Here is an 18329-nt window from a genome sequence, read left to right as displayed (position 1 = left end):
CTGGCCTTACTACGATTTTGCAGATACTGCAAATGGGACCCCCTAAAAACTTGTGGAAAGCATTGATGAATCATTCTGAAACTGCAGTAACTTGTGTAGTTTGTGTTTCACGAGCCCAATGGGTAGCATGTCTCAATTTCGAAAATTTTGCAGATACTAGAGTTTTCCATTTTAGGGAAGAGTTATCCAACTCCTTCAACATTTAAATGCTTCTATTTCCAACTATATTCCAAGAACACATTCTTCAGACGGCCCAAAATGAGTTCAGACCTTTAGCTTACTGATCCTGATTGAAATAATCTATTACAAGACGAACTGTGTTGAAAGAAAGGAAATCAAAGTAACACTTCTACTTAACAGACCTCAGTTTCCAAACTTTTGTACTTTACTAAATTATGATTATTTTTAGCTACGCTGCCATTTTAGATGTAACATATTTTCAAATGAATCTCTTCAACCCTTTCGCTTATGACTCTTATGAAAATTACGTCTGAGGGTAGAGGCAGTGACTTTATTTGTTCAAAGATGCATATCTCCGACAGTTTTCAAGGTAGACCTCTCAATTTTGTTTCATTTTGCAGCTGATTACACATTCTATAAGTAATCTTTTTTTTTGACGTTTGGAGAAGTCATCAGTAAGGCAAGGACTTAAATTTGGATGACATTCATATACATCATCGGTAAGCAAAAGGGTTAACTGAATGTAAAGTGTAAAGCTCAAGTGAGTTTAGGTTGGGAACTGCTGTGTGGAACTACTGTTAGCTGTAAGATATCTGGAAACTCTTCAAGTGCACGGTGCCACCTAAGGTCTTTGCTTAATAGAATTCACTGCTTATATGACAGCCAGACCCCCAAAAGTGTCTGTTGAGTTGAAGTGATACCTGCAAGGTGAAAAAGGTTTGCCAAACTAGAAAAGATCACTATAGCATGACAACCACATCTATACTGTCAAGTTATCTGAGTCTCACCTTTCATAAGCTGTTGGACTGTAGCGATCTCTTCCTGGCATTTACGCTGCTCAACGGCGATGTCATTCTCAGCCGTGCACTGAGCGATGGTGACAGCGCTGCGAGCTTCCTCCAACTCTTCCTGCAACTGCCTGCACTGAGCTCGCAGCAGTTCGAGTTCTGTCTCCGTTGTACTGCTTTGTTCATTTTTAATTCGTAGCTCTTCTGCAAAATTAAACAAGTTTTAGTTGAGCTCTGCTTTGTCACAATGCAGAGAGAAATCTAAAGCAGTGACCACATAGGCTATAACCCACTGACGTTATTGGGACAAACGCATGGTGTAACATCTGGAAATGTTATAATTTTATCTCTATCACTTCAGTCTTAATAGATAATACTGAAGAGCACAGAGAACTAAATTTATTTTCTCTTAAAAGCGAAATATGTTACTGTGTATACAAATGTTATATACAGCTTCTAAATTTAAATCTTATTCCTTACCAAACTATTGTGCCAGACGCCATCTGGTGGCAGCATTTAAATTATATCAGTTACACAGCCCTAAGCTTATCAGGTGCCTTTGATGCCTGGCATCCTAATAAGCTGTAAAATCTGATGATTAACTAAGATCCCACTGATGTACTAATTAATAAGTAACATCTAAGGTTGTAAAAATGGTGGACCCATATATAAAAATGAAGTAAAATCTGAAATCTAACCATAAAAGGTATATTTCACAAGGGAGCCTCTGCTACCATCTTTTGTACCTCTCCCTGTGGATTTAGTAATTTGCCAAGCATCAGCATTCTAAATCTGCTGAAGAGACACAATGCCATAATGAAAAGCAACCAGTCATCTTTTTATCACTTTAATTGCTAAATTGTTGAACAGTCCCCACTGTTGTAATAAGGATATCGTGCTGATGCTAACCACCATTTTCAAAAAGCAGGATACATGTCTATTATAGACACCTCTCCATCTTTTCCAGTATTTTCCTTATAAGTTGCTTTCATCAGTAATTCAAGTTAGGTTTGGCACCCACAAAACAATGAAGAATTTATTATTTTATTTTATGATCTTATCATCCAATTAAATTAACCAACAAACTCTCAGCAAGTACTTGAGGCCCATTACTCTTTAAGCTTTAAAAGTATTGAGAAGAATGAAGAAAAGTTTGTGAACCATCCAACGACCACAAGGCTCCAAGAGTCAAGAGGAACCTCTTGGCAATGGCTAGGAACTTAATGACAAACAATCCTTGGCATACTCATGGCCAGACAATTGCCACACTGGGGAACAAACTACACACAAGCTTTTTTATCCTTAATTATTTAACTCAAAATCTTTCTCCCACTCCTCACTGTGGGCCCAAATGTCAAGTTTAAAACAACAGTTGGAAAATTCCAGTTCCTATGGATGCACTAACCTTCCTTCTGCAAATAGAGCTCCTTGAGCTTTGCACGACGATGACCGAAGTCTTCTTGGAGACGATTCTGTTCCTCCACCAACTGCTTTTCTCGTTCTTCTAGCTGCTTTATTCTTTCGAGCAATTCTGTGGGAAAAAACATAACTGTCAGTAATGAACTTAAGGTGAGTAAAGTACTTTGCGATAAAAAAAATTCAACATAACGACACAATTCGAACCATGTATTAAGCACAATATTTCCATGTGAAATGCAATACTTGAAGCCTCTCTCTCTCTGAACACCGTCACAGTAACACCTATTACAATAATATACACATTTGTCTGCCTTTCGTGCGTTGAAAGTAATGAACATGTACTGAATTTTCTATTATGGTGTTATTTCAAGTACTGTGCATATAAAAATACATCAGTTTCATATACACAAAGCCAATTATGCTCTAAAACAACTTTATATTTCTTCATTTCAGTCATAATTCTCCAATTTGCCCTTGAGTAAGAGCCATCAGGTAATGGCATCTTACATCAGGTCATGTAAGTTAAAATAATGAAATGTACTGAATTTTCTATTATTGTTATTTTAAGTTATTTCACATCAAGTACTCTATATACAAAAATACATCAGTTTCATACACACAAAGCCAATTATGCTCTAAAACAACTTTATATTTCTTCATTTCAGTCATAATCCTCCAATTTGCCCTTGAGTAAGATCCATCAGGTAATGGCATCTTACATCAGGTTACGTAAGTTAAAATGGTCTTTGGGAGTATGTCATTAGTGCCCTACCTACAAGGGCCTATAATCAGATACTGGACAATCACTCCAAGAGAAACTAGATTATAGCCTGCTGATGTATGAATAAAATCTTACTCTCTAACTTACAACTGAGGGGGAAAAAAATGAGGTTCAAGTATCAAATATCTATAGTTAACTGTTACCTGGGTCAAGAATTTATGCATCGCAAAGTAATGAATAATGAAAATTTTGACTTAAGGTAGGTGACACCAAAACATTTAGGTAACCAAAATATAATTCTAAATTGAGGTGGCTATAACACACGATCAAGTCTTATTCTCTGACATTAAATAGCTTAGAATTGAACAGGAGGGACTAGTCAGCGAAGCAATAAGTATCATACTACATACAAGAGGTTAAGTTAGGTTAAGTTCAAGACTGGCATAGGCTACCTTTAGCCTAATTGTCCATTTAAGCCTTTATTGTGTTGGACATGAATAAAGATTTCTGTCTTAAAAATGAAGCCTTTATTGTGTTGGACATGAATAAAGATTTCTGTCTTAAAAATGAAGATAAAACACACATCAACAGCAGTATAGTACGTTTAGGCCGCTGAAATAAAACAGGTTACCTGAGCAAAACCTACCAGTGGGCCGCCTTAAGGTTAAGAGTGAGAACCAGTCGTCAGCACTGGGCCACACAACCAAACTATCTTTGAAGCCAAGCTATAAGCAAAGAATGTCTCGGAAAATACAAAAACAAATAAATAAGACATTACGATATAACCTAGGGTAGCCTAATCTAACCTTAGTGGGTCAGCCAGGCCCCGTAGGTATGGAGGTTAGGCTAGCCTCCCCACATGCTATGGAACACGGCAGAAACGATGTCACCAACCATACGCCACCCAATGCCTCCGAAAATACGTTACAAAACCCAACCAATATCCGAAACTGTCAACCAAAACAATATACGGGTTTAGGTTGGGCTGCCGTGTCCCATACGGTTGCCATAGGGTGGCATACTACTTCCCACCGCCTAACCTACCGTAGGCTCTTGAACTCGTACGTTAAAACTTGCCTTCCATATTCCCCGTTTCTCTCGGGACGCCCCCTTCTTCTTCCGCCATGGGTGTGACCTGTTCCTGCGCGAATTCAGACGCCCTCGAATATTCGCATGGGGTTCATAAAGTCGAGTTTCGTTGGGCCTGTCATCGGTTGTTGATCAGCTGCTTCTTCTTCAAGGAATTGCCATAAGTACTGGAACTTGTTTACATACGAGGCGTTCGTTTTGGATCTGAGTCTGAAATTATCGATAAATTACGTATTTATCTTTAATTTATCAGTATTCCTATATTTAATATATTAAATAATTACATTAATTTATTTTATAAAATATTTTAGTACCTTATTTCTTGCTTATTCTAAAATAAACAGCAACGGAACATTTATGCCTTCGTAATGAACATCTCTTTTGACAGACCCACACTTGCGTATTTACTCCTCTCGGCCAGTTACGAGTCTCAAGGAACCTGTTCCTTGCTTATTTGGTGAAGTTGGATCGACCAATCAGAACATCGCATTTACTCAAACCCGTTTTTGATTGGTCGGAACTCGAGAGTACAGCATCCGTGTAAGTATTTCCGAAGGATATTGATTGTGTGCGATATTTCCTCTGTTTACATTACGGCCGTTTTTAGGGTAATGTCGTTGATGATTATGATTTCAACCGTTTCCCGATTAAATGGCTGTTATAAAGACGTACAGTTCCGTACAGAATAAACCTGTTAATCAATGAAATGTTAATCTACGAGGCCTCGCCCTCCCCCCGCCTCAAATTAGCCGTTTTCAAGCATCCAAACGGCAGTTACAAACGTGTTCCCTTCAACGTTACTCAAGTTATTGCCATTTCCAGGAAATTACATCATTTAATAATTTGCATATCTCACTCCTCGAGTTAAATATCAGGCACTAACACGTTTATGACTGGTTATGGCGTGATTTGCTTAGTCAGATCAAACAGCATTACAATGATTCAATACGGAAAGGAAGATATTAACAAATATAACCCGTTATATTCAAAGATTTTTTTTCTTCCATCAAATTGAAAAGGTATTTATCAGTTTCATGATGGACAACATACCCAATGTGAGCACAGCAGGAACTAGAAAAGTTACATTAAACATTACTAATATATGTAGCTTTACACAGCCGCCCAAATATTATTATTATTATATTATACTACAAACATTTACCCAAGAAGGGTCTTTATGTCTCCAGCATTTACCAGTACGTGATATTATTATTATTATTATTATTATTATTATTATTATTATTATTATTATTATTATTATTATTATGAAGAGAAAGACCAGTAAAGAGAAGTTTGTGTTATTGTTTTCTTCTTGTTATATATACATTTTCACATATTCAGAAGATGAACCCTATTCATATGGAACAAACCCACAGGGGCCATTACTTGAAATTCAAGCTTCCAAAGAATATGCACAATTGACGGTTTACTGTTCTTACCTTACTAAGCTTGCGAAATCATCTTCAGGGTGTCTTTGTAATATGATTGTGATGCGAGTGACTTCCTGTTTATAGGCCTATAAATGCATAAGTGGCAAGAAGACAATTGGAGCAACAGTTTAATCGGTCCCTTTCTCCAGTTATCAAGTGGAGTGGCATTCTTCGTCGAATTGTTTTAATTGTACTTGTTATGACAGCTACGTGCTTTAGTTAGGCCATTATAGGTCTGTCGCTACCTCTTCTTAATGCTGACTCATCATTGCAAAGTCTCAGACAGATTAGGCCTACATAAGACACACGGGTTTCCAATACTGAAATATATAAATTTATTATTATTACTTGTCATTAACATTTACAATAGTTACTTGTAACATATTAAAGAAACAAAAGATATAGCATTGAAAATTTAAACTATATATACCTTAACTGACTGCCAGAAGTTGTTTGATGTCATTGTCCAGACTTCGGATGCTAAAAACAAACCGACTGGGAAAATGGCTAACGTTCCCCATGCAATTGAAATCTAGAGGTACTCATGTACTCCTGGTGTTAAGGCTACTTAGACTTATCTATTTGTCGCCTATTGTATATATTTCCAAAAGGATACCTGTTAACATAAGAGAGGTGTTTATATATTTTGACAGACGCCCTCAGATGTGAATCTGGAGGTCAGATCATGTCAGTTACTCCTCACCCACTTCTATATGGTCTAGCTCTTACCCAGGTAACCAGCCTCTGTTATCGTCACCCCCCACACAAAAACAAATTCTTTAGACCAACTAGACTACTTATTATTATTTCTAATAATGATAATAATATTGCAAGTTATTCTACTGCTTTCATTGCCATCTCTACTACACGAAATCCTCTACGGCTAAAATAGCTTTATAATGATCACGCCGAGGGCGCGTTCTATCTCGACCACCAGAGAAGGAGAGGGATTGCCGAGACTATTCTACCGAAGGTCACCTCTTCTCCCCCAACCCCCAACAAAGCAACGATCGCATCATCGTCCGTAATGCCCATATGGGCGGTACCATCACGATTCGTGAAAGACCGTCTCATCTTTCGTGAGACAAAGAACTCTTCATCCTCTTTTGCCTGGGAGCCACTATCTACGTGATCTCCTACTTATTATTTTCCCCTTTCTGTGGCGAACAATAGCGCCAAAAGAAGATGCTGCATGAGACTACAAAGGTAGACAAGCATTAGGAGCTGCGGGGAGGGAGGGAGGGGAGAGCCGATTGCAAAGGTAAAAGCTAAAAGGAATTGTCTCATTGACGTCACTCTATTACATGAACTCTGCACGAGGCGTAGATTGTTCTGTTTCAGTTATAATGCCTCGTTTTTTTTTTTTCGTAATGCACTTATTCATACTCGAGGTCAATGAACGGTCATGTTAGAAGGTTTATTGGGTGTTGTTAGAGCTATCTGTAATAATAATAGATAATGTATAGGCTACTTACATAAAATGGAAAACTTCAATACGTAGGGGAGTTGCAGAGCTTACAGACAGACCCATATCTTGGGATTCCAGTTCACAGCAAGAACACCTAGGCGTAGGGCAAAGACTTCTTTATTATTCCTATTGCCAGAAGAAAATACCCCTCTGGCAATAGGAATAATAAAGACTTACAGGATTTAAACAATGATTGACCTTGTCATACAGTTATAAATTACAGAGGCCCTAGGCCTACTTCTCAGACAGTTACAACCCCTGTATCTGTCAGATGATATTCAGCACTTACAGGATTTAAACAAAGATCAACCTCTATATTCTCTCACGACTTATAGGATCTAAGCAATGCTTAACCTCGCCACAGGATTACAAAGACCCTAGGCCTACCTCTCCAATAGCTAAAACTCCTGTCTCCTTTCATTTGGCGGAGGTGTGCACTTTTTGCGTGCCTTGAAACTCGTATTTCTGCAAGTTCTCCAAAAATTCTTCTAATTATTTCCATGAGATAGGTCAAATATTTTCTTCACTATATGGATGAATTTCCATTTATATAAAATTCAAAGTGAACGGATCTTAAGAGGAGAATTTACAAGGTTGTGATAAAGTGCGAAAGGGATTATGAGGCCTCGTGTAGCCCTCACGACTCTGCCCAACCAACAGGAGACCCAGATTCGCCAAACAGGAAGACTGTTATTCATAGTCATGTCTTTTCACGTCTGATCATTTCTAAAAATATATATATAGAAATTACAATAGTCCCGCCCGCTGTCCCAAGACGTGATTACTTTATAAAACCCATGTCTTAATAAAACTGCAAAGACAATGAACCGAATAGCGAAAAAAAGTTAATAACTGATGCCTAAGATAAAGCACGTGTTTTTTTTGTGGGGGGGGGCGGGGTCGGTGGCCTGGTTTTACATATATTAACTCTTAAGATTCATTTGTAGAGATTTTGTCCTCGAGATATGGAACGAAATAGTTAAAAGGGATTTTTTTTCTCTCTGCTAAAACTAAGGCCTGTAGCAATTAAGATAAAAATCATTGGGTAATGGAAAAACAGAGCAGGTTTAATGCTTATGGCGAAGTATAGAATACATTATCATTGTTGGTGGAAGGCTCTGCCCTTAGTGAATATAACGATGTGCCCTGAAGCTGTCTGTGGCCACGTCCAAAGATGTCTCTCTCTAATATCTACCCAGTGTGTAGACTCAGAAGTCTCACGTAGACTCTGATAGTCTACGTGACTAGCCTAGGCTAGAACCGGGTACAGAGGTCCACAACTGGCTTAATACATCCTCTAACACTCTAACAAAGCGGACCTGTCTGTCTGTTCGTGGAAGAATGCCTAGAATTCTCCGAAGAAGAAGAGTAATTCTTCGTTGACGACAAACATTGTTTACTAGGCGACAGCGCGGGTAACCAACCCATCCGTGAGAGATCATGAAAAACAGCCTAAAATATTTTAACCTCGTCATGAATTCCACGGCACAATTGAGGCTTCCTTTAGACTCCACCAAATTATTTGGCTTCGTTTTGTGACAAATGGCGGTAATGACTTTGAATTTTGTCTTTCATTTTTGGCGGGACAAAGGTCTTCCTCTTCTTTGTGGATTCACCAAGACTTCAGGGCTCGAGATGGGTTTTGAGTCCAATAAAATAGAATTTTATGCTTTTTTTTTTTTTACCAACCAGGGGACTTTTTTAAGACTTTCACCAGAGGAAACTTTCCGACGTCATAAATATTCGATTAGCTTTCCAGGCCTTATTGTGACTCACTGGGGATACTGTGCTAGCCTTCCAAAAGCTACCAGAAGTTTGGATGGTTATTGTTGGTCACCCAGCCAAGAATTGACTAAACTCAGTTATCAAACTTCACTTAATGGATGACCAGGGGTAAAACGAACGTGTGACTGATTTTGCTCTGCACTTACTGTGCAATTCAATCAGTCAATCATTCGGTCAGACGACATAGGCCTATAATAATTTCTTAAGTGCATAGATCAAACTCAGAAAAGAAAGTGTCCTAACCTAGCCTAGGCTGGGAGAAATTAAAATTAGGGGGGTGGGCATGTATGAGTGTGCGTGTGTGTGTACGTGGCATTAGGAAGGGGGTCGAGAGAGGGGGGGTATCTTAGCCCCAAAGGAGAATCAATTCCACCCTTTGACAATAGACGCTCATTCTTATACACAGTCAATCAAAGTGAGAAATGATTCAGAGAACGAAATGATTGGCGTATTTAGCTGACTGTCAGTCAGGAATCGAGTCCGCGCCACTTCCGGGTTTCTCTTTAATTCTCTTTAATTTTATCTAATTTTCTGAGGCACTTAAACGTATCCTAGACGGTGCACAGCGAAGCTGACAGATGGTTTATGACGCAGGAGTTTCATCCTGGTTCTAAGGCAATTCTCTCCGTACTTTTAATGATTTATTTACGTTTTTATATTTTCATCTATTGATTTATTAATTTATCTTTTTTTAATAACTGATATCTTTCTGTACTTCCTACAGTCTCCTGTATCTTATTTCAAATGAACACCATATTTTTTTGAAGCTTGAATTTCAAGTCAATGGCCCCTGTAGGCCTGTTCCGTATGAATAGGGTTCATCTGAATAATAATAATAATAATAATAATAATAATAATAATAATAATAATAATAATAATAATAATAATAATAATAATTTATACAGGTTGCTGATGGAAAATACACAATCCTTTTGAAGCTGTCGTCCATTTCAAGTGGGATAAACACGCACGAATATCAAAAAGCGATTAACCTCGCCTAAAATAAACACCAAGAGTCTTAAAGACATCCGGCTACTGATAAAAATATCGAATTCTCAGGCCCTTGAGCCAAAACAACAACAAGAAATCCTGCTTAGGTCATTTTTTTTCCGCAGTGACGTTCAGAGGAGCTGGGCAACACGATCAAACCCACAGCAATGACATTCCTCGCATTCACAACAGTGTCCAGAGGAACTGCGGAACTCATGTTTGTGTAGGAGTACAGCCACAAATCCAGCAGGTATCGAAAACCGTCGTGGTTATTGTATTCTCTAAGATTACACCTGTACGCATTAACTAAGTGAGATATTCTTCTTATACTAAAAAAAATTGGGACGCAGGGCTTGAACGGACTCTGTAACCTTTACGTTAGACGTGTTTGCACACCAGAATCAAAATAACAGCAGAGGAGAAAGGTTTGACAAAGTACATCAAGATTATGAGCAATCAGCACATGTGAAAGTGAAATTAGCGTTCTTCTCCGACAAATTAAACAGAAAATGGCTGACTTTTGCCAAACAATAACATTGGAGGTATGTTGTCATAGCCAGTCATCTTCGTTTTCATATTATCTTTGAATTTGTTTTTACACTGAAAACCTTGAATCCAGAAGGAAATCAAAGAAGATATTCTCGTTCGCCAGTGGGATTTCAACCCTCCTTCCTTACAATACTCAAGTTATTGGTGAATATTTCATCTCTGAATTTTTGCCAAAATTTTGTCTAAAAGTGACTCTCCTCCCCAGGAAGAAGTGATTAGCTTCTGGGAAAGTTCCGGAGCTGGATATGGGACCCATAAGGTGTGGGAAATGAATCATCCGGCCTTGGCGGATGTTTACGGATGAGGTCCGATCACCACCTCTGATCTCCAAACATCATCCATCATCCATACGTCTGGATTAATTATTATTGAGGTTTTTGACAAAAATGACAGATTATCCAGCGTTTGTCATTTTCCTGACTTCCAGACCTCATAATGATTACACATTATCGCTAGCCTCAGGAGAGAGAGAGAGAGAGAGAGAGAGAGAGAGAGAGAGAGAGAGAGGTAATTGAGTGGCTAGTACCTATAACCAGAAAAAAGGGTTTATTTGAAGTCAGTTACCTGAAGGATCCGTGTCATACCCAAATACCCTTCTCTGGCGTCGAGGAAGTGGCGGACATGCTTGAGTGAACACGAAAGCAGCAGACATCCGTTCTTCTTGTTCTTGTTCTCTTCCTCTTCCTTCTTCTCCTTCTTCTTCTTCTTCTCCTTCTCCTGCTCTTCCTCCTTCTTCTTCTTTTTCTTCTTCTTCTTCTTCTTTTTCTTCTTCTTCTTCTTCTTGTCCTACTCTTCTTCCGTCTTCTTCTTCTTCTTCTTCCTCTTCTTCTTCTTCTTCTTTTCCTCCTCCTCCTTCCTCCACCTCCTCCTCCTCCTCCTCCTCCTCCTCCTTCTTCTTCTTCTTCTTCTTCTTCTTCTTCTTCTTCTTCTTCTCCTGCTCTTCCTCCTCCTCCTCCTCCTCCTCCTCCTCCTTCTTCTTCTTCTTCTTCTTCTTCTTCTTCTTCTTCTTCTTCTTCTTCTTCTCCTGCTATTCCTTCTTCTTTTTCTTCTTCTTCTTCTCCTACCCTTCTTCTTCTTCTTCTTCTGCTCTTCCTTCTTCTTCTTCTTCTTCTTCTTCTTCTTCTTCTTCTTCTTCTTCTTCTTCTCTTGACATTTTTCTGTCCAGGACTTTCTCCAAAAGAGAGCCGAACCTTACTGGGAGAATAATACGGAAATCTCGTTCCAGTTCACGAAGAATTTTCCTTTTTAACTTTGCAAATGTCAGAGCTTTCATTAGCCACTTGACTTCAGTTTATGCCACTTGCCCCTCAGTTTATGTCGGAGAACATTAATGAAAACTAAAGTTTTTTTAATTTCTCAGATGATTTAATCGTCGTTTAACACTGCAATATTTTACTTGCAACAAGTGTCTCTACTGATTACTGAGTAGGCCTGTAGACCACATATCAGAAAGGGAGTGAGGAATCTGACAACATAAAAGTCCAGTTTACCAAACTTTATATTCAATACATCGCAATAAGCATTCGGAGTTCTCAACCCAAACAGGTATGACTATATTCGACCATATTTGATTATATTAAATGACCTCCCAGGAGAAAAGTACTTGGTCAAAAATCACTCGCAATCACTCGAGTCGTCAGTGCTAATCACAGAGGTAGGTTTCGCTCAGGTGTTGCTAATTAGCAAAGCAAGGGTATTCTGGAATCCTGTCAGTCAAGTTATTGTTTCAAGGCGATTTGGATCCAGTTCTGACATCTGCGGTTATTTTAGGCAAATATCTGGGTATATTGACACTTCTGGGCGATGCTAAGATGGTGGACGTCTCCGGCATTATTCAATGGTCACCTGCCCAGGAATTGAGCAGAGTTCATTCTACTTAATGGAGAATAGAGGACATGCCCCTACCTGCCATTCACTGCTGGTCACCCATCCATCTATCGTAAGATGTCAGAGATGTTTGGCCTTTGAACTTTCATTCATAAACGCCATATGTCTAGTGGCAGCATAGTTATGAAGCTCGCAATCTCACCCTGAAAATTAATACTCAGAAACTTATCAAATACACGTAAAAAAATTGAACGTCCTGATGTCAGTGGTAATGGGTCTTGATGGGACCTAACACCCAAAAGGATTAAATACGAAAGGAATTAAATGAACGGACACGTGTCTTAAGTGACAATAGGAATTATAATTTTGACGTAAGCTAAATAACTGGTGACCTTCACTCCTAGAAAGATTATTCACTGGTGCAGTCATCAGTTCAGGCAACGAGGCAGGTTACTTTGCTTTGAAAAGCGAAATGATACCCTGCTTTTAGCAAAAGCACATACAAAAAAGCAAGTATACTTCAATAACCTTCAATCTTTTGCACTGCTTTTTCGTACCTTAGCTGAGTTCTTCACTTTTAATTTTTCAGCATCAGTTTTCCGTGATCTCTCTCTCTCTCTCTCTCTTTCTCTCTCTCTCTTTCTCTCTCTCTCTCTCTCTTTTTAAGTAGGATAATGATAATGATGCTGATGATGACGTAAAATCCCAAAAGGGGAAGAATGGACACATCTTTTGTTCCCCCATAATTCCTCAGGCGGTTGTTCTTGCCCTTGAACTTTCGAGAAACGGAACAAGAAGAAGAAGAAGAAGAAGAAGAAGAAGAAGAAGAAGAAGAAGAAGAAGAAGGAGAGAGAGAGAGAGAGAGAGAGAGAGAAGGATAACTAGTATGATGATGATGATGATGATGGTGAGTATGTAGAGAGAGAGAGAGAGAGAGAGAGAGAGAGAGAGAGAGAGAGAGACAGAGAGAGAGAGAGACGGAAGGATAACTAGTATGATGGTGATGATGGTGAATATGTAGAGAGAGAGAGAGAGAGAGAGAGAGAGAGAGAGAGAGAGAGAGAGAGAGACAGGGAAGGATAACTAGTATGATGATGATGATGGTGAATATGAGAGAGAGAGAGAGAGAGAGAGAGAGAGAGAGAGAGAGAGAGAGAGAGTGAGAGGATAATTAGTATGATGATGATGATGGTGAATATGTAAAAACAGAGGGAGAGAGAGAAAGAGAGAGGAAAGGATAATTAGTATGATGATGGTGAAGACATAAAGAGAGAGAGAGAGAGAGAGAGAGAGAGAAGATAGCTAGCATGACGATGATGGTAAAGATTGCAAAGAGAGAGAGAGAGAGAGAGAGGAAAGGGTAACTAGTATGATGATGATGATGGTGAAGAGAGAGAGAGAGAGAGAGAGAGAGAGAGAGAGAGAGAGAGAGAGAGAGAGAGAGAGAGAGAGAGAAAAAAATAACTGGTATGATGATGATGATGGTAAAGATTGCAAAGGAAAAGAGAGAGAGAGAGAGAGAGAGAGAGAGAGAGAGAGAGAGAATCTAAGCACAAGTCGTTTTATATAACGCCATTCTAAAAAGGCAAAAAAAAAAAAAAGGAATGAGAAATCCTGGAACAAAGGGGATTTTTATTCGAAGTTCTCAGTGAGTTGCAACTCTGTTCTTTTGCAAGGGTAAAAGATATATGAGCTAATTTACAAAAGGCGTTTTTTGTTTATGTCGACTGCCAAAGTAAATCCTGGTTGAATGCGATGTTATCCTGATATTTCACTTGTCGTCACACACACAAACGCAACAAACACACACACACACACACCTGTTCATACAAACTGTAGTTTTATTCTGTAATCGCCACTGTACCAACAAAAAACTGAAGCAGTAAATCAATATACGGTTTAAATAAAAGTCCTGTACACTGGTCTTATAATAATTCAGTCTGTCTTTCTGTAACCTGATGAATCCTATATCTCTTTTATTTTCATCTATTTCTTGACTACTTTCTAACCTCCCTTTTAGTTTTCTGAAAAGAAAACTATTGTGCCGGCTTTGTCTGTCAGTCCGCAATTTTTTCTGTCCGCCCTCAGATCTTAAAAACTACTGAGGCTAGAGGTCTGCAAATTGGTATGTTGATCACCCACCCTCCAATCATCAAACTTATCAAACTGCAGCCCTCTAGCCTCAGTAGTTTTTATTTTATTTAAGATTAAAGTTAGCCCTAATTGTGCTTCTGGCAACGATATAGGATATGCCACTACAGGGACGTGGTTAAAGTTTCATGAGCCTCGGCTCATATAACATTATACTGAGACCACCGAAAAATAGAACTATTTTCGGTGGCCTTGATTATACGCTGTAACGGCTGTACAGAAAACTCGATTATGCCGATCGAGCTTCCTGTACAGCTGCTACAGCGTATATATGCTGTATGAGCAGCGGCCCCTGAAACTTTAAACACTGCCCTGTGTTGGCCTATCCTATAGCGGTGCCAGACGCATGATCATGGCTAACCTTAACCTTAAATAAAATAAAAGCTTCTGAGGCTAGAGGGCTGCAATTTGGTATGTTTGATGACTGGAGGGTGGATGAGCAGCATACCAATTTGCAGCCCTCTAGCCTCAGTAGTTTCTAAGATCTAAGGGCGGGCAAAAAAAAAAAGTGCGGACGGACAGACATAGCCGGCACAATAGTTTGCGTTTACAGAAAACTAAAATGTCCTCTTCACCGTTTTGACATTTTGGTAGAAACCGGTTCAGTTAGTTTTCTGATAATTCTTAACAACCAGAATCCAATTACCTTTATGATTAAGCTGGCTTTATGCCAGCACGGGCTCTTGCTCATAAAGCCCAAGATACCCAAAGTCCCAGTGACCACTTTACAAAAAACAATCAAAACATGTGATAGTGTAACCCAGTCTTACGTCAGTGATGAAACTTGCCCATACCAGATTCTGGCGGGACTGGTCCTAGTTGCTGACCTTCAAAAGTTTAAGGTCACTGACCTTTTTTTTGTCGATGAATAGCTCCCTTGAGTTATGACTCCTTCGACTTGTAGGCCTATGAAGCTTACACTGAATATTAGATGGATATAATGTTAGATTATTTTGATTCAAAACGGGTCTACAGTAGATTTCGTAGACATGTTTAAATTGTCAAGATTTTAATATGCAATATTTCATTAAAACCATTCTCTCTCTCTCTCTCTCTCTCTCTCTCTCTCTCTCTCTCTCTCTCTCTCTCTCTCTCTCTCTCTTCCCAGAGACTTCAATACACCTTCGTCAATCATCTGTATAACTCAGGGATATGGAATACATCTTGTGAAGTTCTTGAGTACTCTCTCTCTCTCTCTCTCTCTCTCTCTCTCTCTCTCTCTCTCACACACATCATATTTTATTGTCAGCCACTGACTAAAAATTTAACAAGTCATGCTTTCACAAGAAGCAATAGTCCCATCATGCAGAGAGAGAGAGAGAGAGAGAGAGAGAGAGAGAGAGAGAGAGAGAGAGAGATTTTTAATCCGAGTAGACTCTCACAATGCCACGAACCAACTGTGTTTCACATGACCCACATCTGCCCCTATTATTTTATTCATCTTTCTTTCTGCTAAGTTTCTTTGACTTGAGAAGAAATATATAAATATATTCTCTTCACGTCCCTGATTCACGCCCCCGATTCGTGTCCCTGATTCACGCCCCTGACTCGCGTCCCTAGATCATGTCCCTAGACTAGGCCTAATGGCTAAGCGATCTGTCACCCTGCGTAGCACGGCTGGCTTCTGGGTTCCTCTCTGTTTTAGAAAATGGTTTACCAACCTTTTTCTTTTTATTGTAATTACAATCATTTATTGTAGTTTTCATAAAAAAAGAGATTACATGTAGTATCTTTTTTACGTAGATACGTGAATAAATTGTTTACATACTCGTTTCATAACAACATGTAGGCCTTAGGCCTACTCGTGGATGCTAGCGTGTGATTTTGAAGCTGACAACATAAACATGTGCTGTACTTTTGCAATGGATAATCTGTAAATAAACGCAGTAGTTCCGTAGCTTCGATATCCTCTTTGAAAAAAAAAACAAATGATTAGATAAATAAAAGAAAATCAGCAATGTCAAAATTCAGTAAGATTATTACTCTAGCGTCTAGAGCTCTGTAGCTATGGACTGAATAGGGCAGACGCTCCCTAGTCTGAAGACTGTAAGAAGGATGACCTTCCCTGCTGAACCTGTGGGCTATGTCAGACTTCCTAAGCAGACAAAGAGAACTTTGAAACTGATTCTTCTACTTAGGCCTATCAGAACGGTCTAATTTCATGCCTTCTTCATTACTTGAAACTGATTCTCCTACTTAGGCCTATCAGAGCGATCTGATTTCATGTCCTTTTCATTACTGTTGAATAGAAACTCTGCCTGAGACTTGATATATTCATACCATTCCAAAACCTGGATAAGATTTGGAACCAAGTCCTGACAAGCAAGGAATTAATTTTCAGGATAAGTCAATATAAATGCTTAGTTATAACAAAAGTGAAAAACACAGGACTAATTGGCCCCAGATTTGCATATTAATGGTATATAAAAAGACTGTTTCCAGGAGTATCCTTGAACCTGCATTAACACACCTGACAAAGGAGAATGATATTAATTTTTGCCAAGTTCTGTTCACTCTCGACCCCGTCTGGCATAAGATGTTCGAAGGACATCTAAACAAGAAATCAAAATAAAAAAAGAAATGCCAGTAATGGTGGATAATGCCAATTGCCTCAACTTGTTTCACCCCAGTACCTTAGAAGTGAGAGAGAGAGAGAGAGAGAGAGAGAGAGAGAGAGAGAGAGAGAGAGAGAGAGAGAGAGATGTGCAACACATGTGTCAGATCCAACAGCTGTTTGAAAAAAATGTGCGATATTGAATTGTACGAACCAATTTCTCTGTTCTGAATAATGATTTTTCGACCTTAAATGCACTTTCAGTTACATTATTCCTTACAATGAATGACTTATGAATGATATATGAATGACGATGAGGTAAATATGAGAAGTCGCATTTCCTTAGAAATAAATAAACTATAGATTTGGAATAAGACAACACAAACATCAGTGTTACGAGGGAAAATATATATAAAAATATTCTTATGAATTGCTTCAATACTCACCATAAACCGGGGAAGACGAAGGCACTCCTTCAGTGTATAGGCCTAGTGCCATACGAATTTCCTCTTCTTCTTGCAAAGTTGTGTAGGTCTTATGAGATGCAAAACAAGGATCTTGGAGACCAGAATTGAATCTTCTTCTTCTCGCAAAGATGTAAGGGTCTTCTAAGAGGAAAAAGAAGGATTTCTGGACCATAACTGGTTTGTTAAAAAGATCTGTCATCAATGATTATCGTCAGTGTTTGGCTTAACAGAAGAAAAACCGACGATAAGCGTCTGTTTTTGGGTGACCAAAAGCAGAACAGACACAAATACCTCGATATCAACCTACATGACATAAACATTTCTAAAACTATGTTAAAATGTACATTAATCTTTATCAAACGGAGCCAACCTGTTTTCCTTTGCCAAATTAGCCAGAATTCGTTAACATTCGACTCCTAGTCTCACTCTAACACCTCCTTTAGGTTTTTCCTTCATTTTTCAAACAATTAATCGAATATCACAAGGACAAACGAGTTCTCCACAACACAACAGCACTACCGGGTCCAGTGGAAAACTACCTAGTCTTCTAAGATCACTTTTCCTGGTAAACAATTCGGGAAACCAGTCATCAATGTTTGGTGTCGATAAACAGCCATTTTGCAAAACGAAGACCTGTTTGAAAGTCACCAAATCAGGGTGACTGTAGTCTAGGCCTATAAAACAGCTTAACACGGTTGTATACCATTTTGAGACTTGAAATAATTGAGGTCAAAGCACCAATTAGCCTGGTCATTACTTAGATAGGTGATCAACAAGGGATGCCAGAAGCCGTCTGTATATAGGTCAACAGGCACGGTGAGATGCCATTGATTTAGGCCTAGCAGCTCCACCCTGAAACAGACGTTTTCGAAGCCGGCCGTATAAGGGAAAGGTAAATATATATGTTGCAC

General features: G+C 38.9%; 1 protein-coding gene across 2 annotated transcripts in view; it reads right to left on the bottom strand.

The window, feature by feature from the left end:
* Nucleotides 1–18045, bottom strand: part of LOC136846802 (rab GTPase-binding effector protein 1-like) — a 42249-nt gene extending 24204 nt beyond the window's left edge. Inside the window, exons 1-5 of one of the 2 annotated variants that reach the window (XM_067118055.1) lie at nt 17398–18045; nt 5637–5947; nt 4186–4407; nt 2374–2499; nt 969–1172 (exon numbers count right to left, since the gene is read on the bottom strand). In XM_067118055.1, the coding sequence (XP_066974156.1) occupies nt 969–1172; nt 2374–2499; nt 4186–4234 (379 nt within the window). In that variant the 5' untranslated portion in view covers nt 4235–4407; nt 5637–5947; nt 17398–18045. Of the gene's footprint in view, nt 1–968; nt 1173–2373; nt 2500–4185; nt 4408–5636; nt 5948–6057; nt 6360–17397 lie in introns of those variants that run through there. The other variant, XM_067118054.1, reaches the window with a different exon arrangement.
* Nucleotides 18046–18329: the final 284 nt, after the last annotated feature.

The sequence above is a fragment of the Macrobrachium rosenbergii genome, chromosome 15 (assembly GCF_040412425.1).
Source record: "Macrobrachium rosenbergii isolate ZJJX-2024 chromosome 15, ASM4041242v1, whole genome shotgun sequence".
NCBI lineage: Eukaryota > Metazoa > Arthropoda > Malacostraca > Decapoda > Palaemonidae > Macrobrachium > Macrobrachium rosenbergii.
The sequence above is the reverse complement of the archived record's forward strand: the minus strand, read 5'-3'. Positions and strand labels throughout refer to the sequence as shown.